General features: G+C 53.4%; 1 protein-coding gene across 1 annotated transcript in view; it reads right to left on the bottom strand.

The window, feature by feature from the left end:
- SMG5 (SMG5 nonsense mediated mRNA decay factor) overlaps window positions 1–13682 on the bottom strand; it is a 30898-nt gene that overhangs the window by 9667 nt on the left and 7549 nt on the right. The window contains exons 5-12 of the mRNA XM_051858553.2: window positions 13025–13114; window positions 12057–12146; window positions 11375–11453; window positions 3790–3915; window positions 3618–3686; window positions 2896–3104; window positions 1790–1927; window positions 1064–1663 (exon numbers count right to left, since the gene is read on the bottom strand). Coding sequence (XP_051714513.1) covers window positions 1064–1663; window positions 1790–1927; window positions 2896–3104; window positions 3618–3686; window positions 3790–3915; window positions 11375–11453; window positions 12057–12146; window positions 13025–13114 — 1401 coding nt within the window. The remainder of the gene's footprint in view (window positions 1–1063; window positions 1664–1789; window positions 1928–2895; window positions 3105–3617; window positions 3687–3789; window positions 3916–11374; window positions 11454–12056; window positions 12147–13024; window positions 13115–13682) is intronic.

The raw sequence follows: 13682 nt of genomic DNA, 5'->3' as shown, positions 1-13682 counted from the left end.
CCATCAGTCAGGAAGGGCCTACTGTGTGCTGAAAGACAGACAGGCAGCAGAGAAAAGCAAGGGGGCACAAGGTTGAAAGAACCACTCTCCACTCCTAGCTCTTCTACTCTGTAAGTCAGAACCCTGGGTGGGTCACTTCACCTGAGTAACAGCTTCCACATTTCTTCCATTCATTCAAAATGTCTTAATCTACGTGCCAGGCACCGTGTTAGGCACTAGGGACACAGCAATAGGTAAGGCAGACTTATCTTGTGCCCTAAAGGGGCACCTAGCCTAGCTAGGGAGACAGACAAGTCAACAAACAAAGCACACCAGAGTGAGCAAGGCCAGAGGCTGCCCAGGTGGAGAGAGCCCCTGGGGGCCAATGTCACCTGGCCTGCTCAGTCTCAGCCCAGGGCTGGTGCTGTGGCGAAGCAGGTAAGGCAGCTTGTGACACCGGCGCTGCCTATGAGCACTGGCTGGAGTCCCAGCTGCTCCACGTCCAATCCAGCCTCCTGCTGTGGCCTGGGAGAGCAGCGGAGGATGGCCCAAGCACTTGGGGCCCTGCACCCATGTGGGAAACCCAGAAGCGGCTACTGGTTCCTGGCTCTGGTCTGGCCCAGCTCTGGCTGTTGCGGCCATTTGGGGAGTGAACCAGCAGAAGATTTCTGTCTGTCTGTCTCTCTCTGTAACTCTACCTTTCAAATAAAGAAATAAATCTTAGAAAAAAAAAAAAAAGATGATGACTCCGACAAGCGTGCTGGGAAAGTCCAATAAGACACCTCCTTAGAACAGCCCAGCCCGCGCCTGGTGGAGCAAGCACAGCATTCGTGTGGGCATGCAGTCCTGACCTCACAAGGCGGGAGGGAGTGGGAGAAGAGGAAGACCAAGAAACGGGTTGGGATCTGGGAATGAAGAAGTGAGCAAGAGGGAAAAAAAGTCTGGCTCCCTGAGAGGCCAAGGGCCACAGGTAAGGCAGTGAGGGAAGAGGCGAGGCACCACTCACAGAGAGAAGGAGGTTCCTCTCAGGTGAGGGCCTGCAGCACGGAGGGAAGCCAGAGCAGGACGCGAGAGAGGCCAGTACCTGGCTCTGCAGGCTTCTCCACATCCCCGTTGACACACGGCCCTCGGCTGGCCAAGGCATGCGCTTCGGTGCTGGGCTGCAGGAGCAGGTTGCTGAAGGTGGGCGCCAGGCGGAAGCAGCGCTTGGTCTGGAACATCTGGGTGGACATGGCTTGTAGGTTGCTGGCAATGCTTGCCTCGCTGGGGCCGAGTGGGCCGTTGAGGGACTCGGGAGCCTCTGATCTGGCCCGAGGGGGCTCCGGGGCCGGGGACCGTGTCCCCTCCTCATCCTCCATGTCTTCCAGGTCGGATCGGGACTCCTGGCTGTTCATCTCTGAGTCTGTCTCAGCATCAAAGGCTGTGCCCCCACCTTCAAGACTCTTGTCAGAGCCACTGTCTGAGCCCTCGCTGGCCCGGGCCGAGTCATGGCTTGAATCCGATTCGAAGCCCTCACTCAGGTCACTGTCATCACCGGCTTTGGGTGGGTGGCGGCGGCGGCGGAGGCAGGAGAGGCGGGAGAACTTCCGGCTCTTTCGGCCCTCCTCCGCTTGTGGGGCAGGGGAAGGAGGCTCAGGTTCTGGCTCCTCTTCTTTTTCCAGGGGTTCCTTAGATTCTGGTTCATCTGGGGAAAGAAGAAGGTAAAGTGGAGCCCAGGGAAGGACCAAAGCCTACAAGCTGGACCGTGACCTCCAACATCACCGCCCCATGCCCACTTTTCCAGTTCCGACCCCCCGCCTCATTCTCCCACCTGTGCCATCACTCTGGAAGGCCGGGACAGGGTTCTCGCCCTCCTCCAGCTCCGCCTGCAGCCGTATGTTGACATGATTGACGAGGTGGGAAAACAGGGCCAAGGTGAAGGCAATGGCTGCGCTGTACTGCTTGGATCCTGAAGCCAGGAAAGCCAGGCATTAGGGCCTAGGGCCCTGATAAGGAATAGGCACCATCAATGTCAGCCCCATTTCACCAGTTCTCAGTTCTTACAGGGATCCAACTACCCCTCAAAGCTTCTGCTAAGATAAAAAAGATTTCAATAGGGACTGGCGCTGTGGTGCAGTGGCTAAAGCTCCAGTCTGCAGTGCCAGCATCCCAGATGGGCACCGGTTAGAATCCCGGCTCCTCTACTTCTGATCCAGCTCTCTGCTATGGCCTGGCAAAGCAGTAGAAGATGACCCAAGTCTTTGGGTCCCTGCACCTGTGTGGGAGACTTGGAAGAAGCTCCTGGCTCCTGGCTTTGGATCAGTCCAGCTCTGGCCATGGTAGCCATCTGGGGAATGATGGAAGACCTCACTCTCTCTCTGCCTCTCTGTAACTCTTTCAAATAAATAAGTAACTCTTAGGGAAAAAAAATTCATGGGTTTCTGTATCATGGAACGTACAGTCCCCTCCCCCAAGGCTTCCTCATGTAACCATGTGCCCTGCTCCCATCTCACCCTCCTTGGCGCTGAGGCTCCTCTCCAAACCCAGGCACCTTCATGTCCAGCCCTGCCCCTTCTTCCCTTTCTTCCAATCTTGCCTGACATACACTCCTGCCAGGAAGGCTTCCAGAACCGCCTAAGTTCCACCCTGAATTCTGTCTGGATCATCAGCTACGATCCCTGACCCTTGACCAAGGCTGTGTGTATTGGGGGCCAGGCAGGGGGAGGGTGCGGTGGACAAGGAGGAAATGGACGGAACATGCTGCTGCCTTTGCTCATTCACCAGGAGCTCCTTCAGGGTGGGCTCCTGTGGCCAAGACATGACACAGGTAGTGCTGAGGCTGCTGGTGGAAGGAAGTTTATGAATACAGGACTGCAGACCAGGGGATGAGGGTCCTAGGGGCCAGTGGGGGAGAACAGCCGGCCTGGGCGAGGTTACCTGCTCGCTTCAAGCTGTGCACCCCCATAAGGCAGATGATGACCATCTGAAAGATGAGAAGGTCCGGGAGGAAGGCATATCCACTCTCGTACTCCTCCTCGTCCTCACTGGCCAGGCTGAGGTTGGGCGAGGAGGGCAGGTAGAAGAGACAGAGGTTGAAGTCTTCCAGGACCGACTGGCAAAGCGAGGTCAGCTCTGAGTCCACGGAGCTACGGAAGGGCAGGAGGAAACAGGAAGGTCAGTGAGGGAGGCTGGGGGAAGCAACCAGTTGGGAATACAAGATTCAGAGAAAAGACTATGGACGCCTACGGAGAGACTTCAAAGACAGTGGCGGGGAGCGCAGCTGGGCTGACCTCCAAAGCAGATCAACAACCTGGGAAGGGGTGTGGCTGGGGCTCCCATTTAGTCACTGCTTCTTCAACATCAACCACCCAGTGGGTGCCCGAGGATGAGCTGCTAGGAGGAGGAAGATGGACACAGAACCCTTGGGCAAACAGTGAGGGAGGCCAAGAAAAGAGCTACTGGCTAGGGAGTTCCCAGAGGGGACAGAATTCAGCAGGCCCTGCTTTCAGGGCCCCTCTGTAAAGAAACCACCAGAGCAGGGGATCACATGACCCACTCCTTACTCTCACCAGAGCAGGGGATCACATGACCCAGTCCTTACTCTCGCCAGAGCAGGGGATCACATGACCCACTCCTTACTCTCGCTCTCTTCCACTCACCTGCTCTTGGGCTGCAGGAGGCTCTGCAGGTACATGAAGTTCACCAGCAGCCTCTTGATGTCCTTACCGCTGAAACGAGAGGCGCCCAAAGTAGGTGCTCAGTGGCTCCAGAATCCCAGTGGCCCTACTGCAGCACCCGAGAAACACCCTCCCCGCCACAGGCCCCACTCACCGCTTCCTGCTGGGGGACAGTTTCCGGGTCTCACACTTCTTCAGCTGGTGGTACATTTTGGCTGCCTTGTCGTACAGCCGCTTGAGGTTCCCATAGGCTCCTTCAAAGGACACTTCCGACTGGATGCTGAAGGAGAGACGGCAGTGAGCTACTGAGCCCTGTCACTCTGCTGGGACTTTCGGGAAAAGCACCCCTGGTAAAGAGAAGCTGTCCCCTGCCTCGCCTCCTTGTACGTAAGCAGGGTGAGAGCCTCACCAGCTACTTTTCCTGATAAAATACACACATGTGACTTCCAACCAATCAGGGGCAGAGATGACAGCTCTCCCCTCTACACTAAGAAAGGGACAACCAGTTCTACTCTGTCACAGAGTTAACTTAGTAAATACATTTTTCTTCATCCGTTTTTAAGCATGCAGCACTTTATAACAGGTGGACTTGAACAAGCACCCCCTATGTGCAAGCACATTTACATGCACTTCTCAGATAATCTTCCCAACACCCGTCCAAAACACAAATGGGGGTTTGATGTGGTTCAAATGCCACCTGGGACACTCACATCCCCTATCAGAGTGCCTAGGTTTGAGTTCTGTCTCTGCTTTTGATTCCAGCTTCCTGGGTAATATACACCCTGCTGGGAAGCAGATGGATCAAGTATTTGGCACTCTGCCACCCACATGGGAGACCCAAACTGAGTGTCAGGCTGCTAGCACCTGCCTGGTCCAGTTCTGGCCATTGTGGGCATTTGGGGAGTGAACCAGCAGATGGAAGCTCCCTCAGTCTGCATCTGTCTGTCTGTCATGAGAATAAATAATAATAGGGCCCAACGTTGCAGTGCAGTATCCCGTATCAGAGTGCCAGTTTGAGCCCTGGGTGCTCCACCTCAGACCCAGTTCCAGGCCAATACACCTGAGAAGTCAGCAGAAGAGGACCCAAGGACTTGGGTCCCTGCTCCCCATGTGGGAGACCCAGATGGAGTTCCAGGCTCCTGGCTTCAGTCTGGCCTGGCCCAGGCCTGCCATGGTCCATACTTCCAGAAGAGAAAGGAGAGCCTGTGGAAGGACCATGTTGCCTGAGGGCACAAGCTGATATGCCAAGTGACCCAAGTGTCTCACCATAAAACCAGGAACCTCAATGCTACATGACTGTGAGTGTATTTTTTATCAAAAACAATTTAAAAAAAATTTTTTGAGAGTCAGACACAGAGAAAGCTCCTATCTGCTGATTCACTCTCTTAAATGCTCCCAAAGGCCTGGGCTAGGGCAGGCTAGGCTGAGGCCAGGAGTCAGGAACTCAATCCAGGTCTCTCGTATGGATGGCAGGGACCCAACTACTTGAGCCATCACTGCCACTTCCAAGGCTCTGCATTAGCAGGAAGCTGGAGTCAGGAGCTGAAGGCAAATGTTGAACCCAGGTCCTCCTTGTGGGATGAACACAGGCATTTTACCTGCTAGGTCAAATACCCACTCCCCAAAACGTTGTAATGATTAAAAGCGACTGTAAGGGGCCAACACTGTGGCATAGTGGGAAAAGCTGCTACCTGCGACACCAGCATCCCCGGTTCAAAACCAGGCTACTCCACTTCTAATCCAGCTCCCTGCTAATGCACCTGGTAAGGCAGCAGAGGATGGCCAAGTGCTTGGGCCCCTGTACCCATGTGGGAGACCTGGAAGAAGCTCCCGACTCCTGGTTTCGGCCTGGCCCAGCCTCAGCCATTGCAGCTATTTGGGGAGTGAACCAGCAGGTGAAAGATCTCTCTCTCTCTCTCTTCTCTGTCTCTTCCTCTCTCTGTATAACTCTGACTTTCAATTAAATCTTAAAGAAGAAGAAAAACATATTGGGGCCGGAGCTGTGGCATAGCAGGTAAAGCCTGCAGTGCCGGTATTTCAAATGGGCACCAGTTCAAGTCCCTGCTGCTCCACTTCCAATCCAGCTCTCTGCTATGGCCTGGGAAAGCAGTAGAGGATGGCCCAAATCCTTGGGCCCCTGTACTCTCGTGGGAAATTTGGAAGAAGCTCCTGGCTTCAGATCAGTGCAGCTCTGGCCATTGCGGCCATCTGGGGAATGAACCATCAGATGGAAGACCTCTTTCTCCCTCTCTCTCTGCCTCGCCTCTCTATGTGTAACTCTGACTTTCAAATAAATAAATAAATCTTAAAGAAAAGAAAAACATACTGTGGTAGAGAGGAAAGTTTGTGCAAGGGCTTTTTTAGTTTGTTTGTTTTGTTTTTGACAGGCAGAGTGGACAGTGAGAGAGAGAAACAGAAAAGTCTTCCTTTTCCGTTGGTTCACCCTCCAACGGCCACCGCGGCCGGCTCGCTGTGGCTGGCGCACCACGCTGATCCGAAGCCAGGAGCCAGGTGCTTCTCCTGGTCTCCCATGCGGGTGCAGGGCCCAAGAACTTGGGCCATCCTCCACTGCACTCCCGGGCCACAGCAGAGAGCTGGACTGGCTGCTGGACTGGAAGAGGAGCAACCGGGACAGAACCTGGGGTGCCGGCGCCGCAGGCGGAGATTAGCCTAGTGAGCTGTGGCACCGGCCTGCGCAAGGGCTTTTACCAATACCATACCATACAGGTGACTGCTTGGGTCCAAGCCCAAGCTTGAGGAAACTGCAAGATCCTAATTCCAAGGTCTCCTAGATCATACCGTCCACTGTTGGAACCCTGAACCACTACTGTTAACCTGAGAAGTACATGCAAAGGAAGTAATCACATGGAGAAGCCCAGATGGCCCAACTCACCAGATGTAACAGACCTCCAGACCAGCTAAGTCCAATGACTGGCCCTAGACAGTGCCACTGGGAGAGGAACCACACCACCCACTCAAGCCCTGCCCTAACCCACAACTATGAGACAGAACTGTTCCAGCACAGAGCAAGTCCTCAAGTGGGCAGCTCCCAAACTTGGAAATATTTGACTCTCTTTTAGAAGTGACCTACGGGGGGCCGGCGCCGCGGCTCACTAGGCTAATCCTCCGCCTTGTGGTGCCGGCACACCAGGTTCTAGTCCTGATCGGGGCGCCGGATTCTGTCCTGGTTGCCCCTCCTCCAGGCCAGCTCTCTGCTGTGGCCAGGGAGTGCAGTGGAGGATGGCCCAAGTGCTTGGGCCCTGCACCCCATGGGAGACCAGGAAAAGCACCTGGCTCCTGGCTCCTGCCATCGGATCAGCGTGGTGCGCCGGCTGCAGCGCACCGGCCGCGGTAGCCATTGGAGGGTGAACCAACGGCAAAAGGAAGACCTTTCTCTCTGTCTCTCTCTCTCACTGTCCACTCTGCCTGTCAAAAAAATAAAAAAAAGAAGTGACCTACGGGGTTCAAATTGTGGCATGGCAGGTAAAGCTGCTGCCTGCGACGCCAGCACCCCATATGGGTGCAAGCTGGGAGTCTTGGCTGCTCCACTTCCAATCCAGCTCCCTGCTGATGCGTCTGGAAAAGCAACGGAAGATGGCACAAGCGCTTGGTCCCCTGCACCCATGTGGGAAACGTGGAAGAAGTTGCTGTCTCCCAGCTTCAGTCTAGCTCAGCCCTGGCTGTTGCAGCCATTTGGGAAGTGAACCAGTAGATGGAAGATCTCCTTGCCTCTGCTTCTCTGTAACTCTGTCTTTCAAATAAACAAATCTTTAAAAAGCAAAATCAGGGGCCGGCGCTAATGCCTGGCCTGTAGCGCTGGCATCCTATATGGGCGCCGGTTCTAGTCCCAGCTGCTCCACTTCCGATCCAGCTCTCTACTATGGCCTGGAATAGCAATGGAGGATGGCCCAAGTCCTTGGGCCCCTGCACCCACATGGGAGACCTGGAGGAGGCTCCTGTCTCCTGGCTTCAGATTGGTGCAGCTCTGGCCGTTGCAGCCATCTGGGGAGTGAACCAGCAGATGGAAGACCTCTCTCTCTGTCTCTACCTCTCTCTGTAACTCTTTCAAATAAATAAAATAAATCTTAAAAAAAAAAAAAAAAGCTAAATCAAAAACAAACAAAAATAGAATGAGCAGCCTTATAGGAACAGGAGGGCTAACACTTTGATAGCAGAGGGAACAGATTTCCTGGACCAGGTAGGTAAATAAAGGAACACAGCAAAGGGAATTTTAAAGTAGAATGAGGTATGTGACTCCTTTATGATGTGAATACAGGGTGGCACTCAACCACTTAGGCTCTGAAGAGCACCCTGTGCCTGTGCTCGCAGGCCAGCTCAGCACGCCACCTCTTCTGAGAACACTGGGGCTCTGGCTTCTGATTACGTCACAAGTGAGCTTTCCGGGCAGCTCCTCGTAACTCAGTGACAGCTCTCTGGTTTTATCAATCTCACATGCATTTGTTTACAGTTACACAGTAACCTGAGACTAATCAACTTTTTTTTTTTTTTTTAAAGATGCATTATTTGAAGGGCCAGCATTGTGGCAGTGGGTAAAGCCGTCACCTACAACACCAACATCTCATATAGATGCTGGTTTGTGTTCCAGCTGCTCCATTTCCTATTCAGCTCCTTGCTAATGGCCTGGAAAAAGCAGCAGAAGATGGCCCCTGCCACATGCCATGGGAGACTGGAAGAAGCTTCTGGCTCCTGGCTTTGGACTGGCTTAGCACTGGCTGTTGCAGCCATCTGGGGAGAGAACCAGCAGATGGAAGATATCTCTCGGGGCTGGCGCCGTGGTGTAGTGGGCTAAAGCCCCTGCCTGTGACTCCAGCATCCCATATGGGTGCCAGTGGGAGACCTGGAAGAAGCTCCTGGCTTCTGATTGGCCCAGCTTCAGCCACTGCAGCCATTTGGAGCGTGAACTAGTGAATGGAAGTCTGCTCTCTCTGTCTCTCCCTCTCTCTGTAACTCTACCTCTCAAAATAAAAAAATAAAATATTTTTTTTAAAAAAGATTCTGTCTCTCCCTTTCTCCCTGTAAATCTTTCAAAAGCAGAGTTAGAGAGGCAGAGGCTCAGGCAGAGAGAGGTCTTCCATCTGCTGGTTCACTCCCTAAATGGCCGAAGCTGGGCCGATCCGAAGCCAGGAGCCAGGAACCAGGAGCTTCTTCCAGGTCTCCTACATGGGTGTAGAGGGCCCAAGCTCTTGGGTCACCTTCTGCTGCTTTCCCAGGCCATAGAAGAGGGCTGGATCGGAAGTGGAGCAGTCGGGACTGGAACCGGTGCCCATATGGGATGCTGATACTGCAGGAGGCAGCTTTATTGGCTAAACAGTGCCAGCCCCAATAAAATAAATCTTTTTTTAAAATGTGTGCTCCAAACTAGTCAACTCTGAGTAACCTGAAACATTTGTTTCTACTCTAAGAGCTGGGGATCAGACCTAGGAAAGCAATGACCCACCCTACTGCTAGACTGGTCCTTCCAGGCTGTGTCAGCACATTTTTTAAAAATGAATTTACTTGACAGCCAGTGCTATGGCATAGTGGGCTAAGACTCCGCCTGTGGCGCCGGAATCCCACAAGGACACCAGTTCATGTCCTGGCTGTTCCTATTCCGATCCAGCTCTCTGCTGTGGCCTGGGAAAGCAATGGAAGATGGCCCAAATGTTTGGGCCCCTGCACCCATATGGGAGACTTGGAAGAAGCTCCTGGCTTCAGATTGACCCAGTTTCGGCCATTGTGGTTATTTGGGGAGTGAACTAGTGGATGTAAGTCCTCTCTCTGTCTCTCCCTCTCTCTGCCTGTAATTATACCTCACAAAAGAAATAAATATTTTTAAAAAAAGATCTCTGTCTCTCACTCTCTCCATGTAAATCTTCCAAAAATAAATAAATAAATCTTTTTTTTAATATTAAAAAAAAAAAAGATTCATTTTATTTAAAAGGCAGAGTTACAGAGAGGCAGAGGAAGAGAGAGTTCTTCCATCTACTGGTTCACTCCCCAAATGGCTGCAACTGCCGGAGCTGTGTCAATCAGAAGCCAAGAGCCAAGAGCTTCCTCTGGATCTCCCACATGGGTGCAGGGGCCCAAGAATTTGGGCCATATTCCACTGACTTCCCAGGCCAAAGCAGAGAGCTGGACTGGAAGTGGAACAGCCGGGACTTGAACCGGCACCCATATGGGATGCTGGCACTGCAGACGGTGGCTTTACCCACTACATCGACCCCTAAAATAAATCTTTTTTCAAAAATTAAGTTATGGGGCCAGTGCTGTGGTGTAACAGGTAAAACTGCTGCCTGCAGTGCCAGCATCCCATATAGGCACCACTTCTGATCCAGCTCTCTGCTATGGCCTGGGAAAGCAGTGGTGGATGGCCTAAGTCCTTGGGCCCCTGCACCCATGTGGGAGACCTGGAGGAAGCTCCTGGCTCCTGGCTTCAGATTGGCACAGCTCCAGCCGTGGTGGCCATCTAGGGAGTGAGCCAGCAGATGGAAGACCTCTCTCTCTATGCCTCTGCCTCTCTCTCTATAACTCTACCTATCAAACAAATAGATAAAATCTTTAAAAAAATTATTTTACTTGAAAGGCAAGAATTACAGAGAGAGACCGTCCATTCACTGGTCCATTCCCCAAGTGGCTGCAACAGCTAGGGCCAGGGCGGGTTGTAGCCAGGAGCCTGGAACTCCCTTTGGGTCTCCCACATGGATGGCAGGAGCCCAAGCACTCAGGCCATCTGGCTACGGCTTTCCAACATGTGTTCACAGGGAGCTGGATCACAAGTGGGGCAGCTAGGACTCCAACTGGCGCTCACAGAGGACTCCAGTGCCGCAGGAGGGAGTTTAACCTGCTGTACCCCAGTGCTGGCCTGTGTCAGCACGCTGAGACACTGAAGCCTGCAGGCATTTGGCTTGGCTACTTGGAAAACCTACATCCAGCTGGGTCTGGATTCCGTCTTTGCTCCTGATTCCAGCTTCCTGCTGATGCAAACTCTGGGAGGCAGCCAGTGATGGCCTCAGTGGTTGGGTCCCTGCTACCCACAGGGAGACTGTATAGAGTTCCTGACTTCTGGCTTCAGTGTGGCCCATCTCAGGGTGAAGCCATTTCATGGGTTAAGCCACTGCCTGCAACGCCAGCATCCTGTATGAACACCTTTTCAAGTCCCAGCTGCTCTGCTTCCAATCCAGCTCCCTGCTAATGCACATGGAAAGGCAGTGGAAAATGGCCCAAGTACTTGGGTTCCTGTCACCCACATGGGAGACTCAGTTGGAGTTCCAGGTTCTTGGCTTTAGCCTGGCCCAGCTCTGGCCACTGGGTCATTTGGGGAGTGAACCAGCAGACAAGAGGAAGTCTCTCCCCCTCCCTCTCTATAACTCTGCATTTCAAGTAAATAAATCTTTAACAACAACAACAACAACAAAAGATACTGAAGTTATAGACTACTTGTCAGTGGCCACTCTGGAAATGTTTGATCAACTATATCAAGTTTATATCTTTCTTCAGGAAATGGCAATGCTATATCCTGCCTGACAGCGGACAGCTGTCTTAGCTATGCAAGTGCTGACGAAGTCACGTGGAAAGCAACAGGGCTATGTCAGGGTCTCCCCAAGTGAAGGGACCCCTCCGTCTTACATGCTTCTACCTATGTCAGCCAGGAGCCGGCAAAGGGAGGAAGAGAGGACAGAAACCAAAGCAGGAGTGACAGACACTTGAAAGCAGGGCTAGGGAAAGAGCAAAACACTCACCAGCGCAGGTAGCAATACATGGCTTCTACGTTATAGTACTTGCTGCCTGCAAGCGTGCCCAGCTGGTTGAAGGGCATTCCTGCAGAGAAAGAGAATTCACACAGTCTGAGGCCACAAGCCTGGTTCAGAGCTGCCAGGCCCAACTGTAAGCTAAGAGCAAGCTAAGCATCAGAGCGCTTGGGAGAACAGCTGTGTCGAGGGAACCGCTTCACCTCGCTCTTCCAGGAGATGACTGAGCGAGCACTCCTCGCTGCCTACCCGCCGGCTCCTGCCGGGTGTGCCAGGGGGTCCCTGCGCTGGCAGCTTCCAGAGCTCGCTCCTCCATCCCAGCCCGGATGCTGACCTCGGTGTTCCTTCCACAGGCCAATCCCCCTCTCTCCTGTCTCACAGCCACATCGCTTCCTCGCCACACCTCCTCTGTGGGCAGCTGAAGCACAGTCTCCCCTTTCTCCAGAGACTCTGGAGGCCAGCAAGCCGACTTCTCTCTTCCTTCCCTTCTGTCTCTCCTGCCTCTCTCCCCTTCCACCACCTCCCGAGCCTGGGATACAAGGGGAGGATGTACCACCAGAGAGAAGCCGGAGAGACCCGGGGGTGGGCGGCCTGCAGGAGGTAGGACCTGCCTGCCAGCTCAACAGCCTCATCTGCCTCTTGGAAAATGAAGCCCAAGTCGGAGTCTACTTACCAATCTGGGGAGCCACTGACAGAGCTTGGTAGTAAAACCTCTCAGCTAGCAGCTCAGTGTCTACACCAGCCAATTCATTCTGATATCGCGCTGTGCCAAAGAGAGGAGGAAGGAAAATGTGATGAGTCCGTGTTTCAGGAAACCCTCCCCCTTCCACTGGGAATGCGCTCTGAGCAGCTGTAACAAGAGCCTGGGAGGAAGGTACCTGACTAGGAGGCACGGTGCTGGGCCCTTGGCACAGTCCCAAATCTGCACGGCTATGAGCAAACTGTTCAACTCCCTCTTCCTTGCTAGTAGCTTCAAAATGTAAGAATACTTAGTGTTTGAAAAGTAAACAGGCTCCTCCCGATGATTTCTTCCTAATGAAGGGGGCTACAGCACATATACTCGCTGGCCAAGACCTCTGCTATTTGGCCCTGCAACATAACCACTTGGTTCTGGACTTTGCTAATGACAAGCTGCTCTGTGTGACATGGACACCCTGCCCATGACGGGTCCAGAAGTGGCTGGAGGTGGGAAAGGAGCCTGAGGGCAACAGAAGCCCAGGCCCAGCAGCCACACAGCAGCACCCTAAGGAGGAACGGAGAGTCGGGACTGTAGAGCAAGAAAGCACTTCTCAGCCCTTAGCGACGTCTGTCAGGCAGGTAAGCCTCCCCATCCAGTGACCAACTTCAACTCTGGCCTACTGAACTTCCTGTTCTAGGAGTCCACAAGAATAAAAGAAACCCTCCAAGAAGAAAGGTACATCAGAATCTTCCTAATCTGCTACTGAAACAGACTTACCCTTTCTCAAAGCTCAAACACATTTCCCTTCTCCCCACATTCACGATTGTCTCTCACTCACAGAAGTCTATCAGCAGACCACAGGGAAAAGTTACCAGAGCCCAAACCACTCCTAAAGAAAGGGTGGTGGCAGCATGAAGTAGCCTGTCCTGTAGCCCTGAACAAAGTGACAGTGCAGCTCTTACACAGATCTCCCAGGTACACCAGACATCGGTGGCACGCCATCTGCGCCCAGTCCATCTCCTTCCCTGAGGCAGACACTGGCTTCTTGCATCCTGCGAGAGAAAGAGGGAGTTAGGCGCCATTCCTCGCCTTTCTACCTGTGGAAAACACCTCTCCTAGGGAGAGCAAGGAGCTCAAGAATCCACAGCCAGTGTGGGACACTGTCTTCCAGGGCACAGGAGACACTCATCCCGGACACAGGGAGACACAAGGGCCCACAGGACTCATGCCCGAGACAGGCAGGAACTGTTCAGCCTGGAACAGCACCCTGGGAAGATCACCTGAAAGCTCCCCACAGGAGGCTTTCCAGAAAGCAGGGAGCCACGACACGCAAGTGTCAGGACGGACACGTATCTGGGTAGGCGCTACCTAGATGAAAAGGGACAAAGTTCAGGCGAAGACGGAGAACTAAGTTGTCCAGGAAGAACAGAATGTGAACGAGGCCAAGGCAAATGCCCCTGGCCTCAGTCTAGCGGAGGTCCACAGAGGGAAAATGCCTACTGGAGAGTCTGAGAGACCAGCAAGCCTGCCTTGCCCGAGGACTGGGAATGGCCAAGGCCCATACGCCTGGGCTGGCATCTCTCCCCTCAGCCACGCAGCCTGCTAGCTGCAGCTGAGAGA

The sequence above is a fragment of the Oryctolagus cuniculus genome, chromosome 7 (genome assembly GCF_964237555.1).
Source record: "Oryctolagus cuniculus chromosome 7, mOryCun1.1, whole genome shotgun sequence".
Taxonomy (NCBI): domain Eukaryota; kingdom Metazoa; phylum Chordata; class Mammalia; order Lagomorpha; family Leporidae; genus Oryctolagus; species Oryctolagus cuniculus.
The sequence above is the reverse complement of the archived record's forward strand: the minus strand, read 5'-3'. Positions and strand labels throughout refer to the sequence as shown.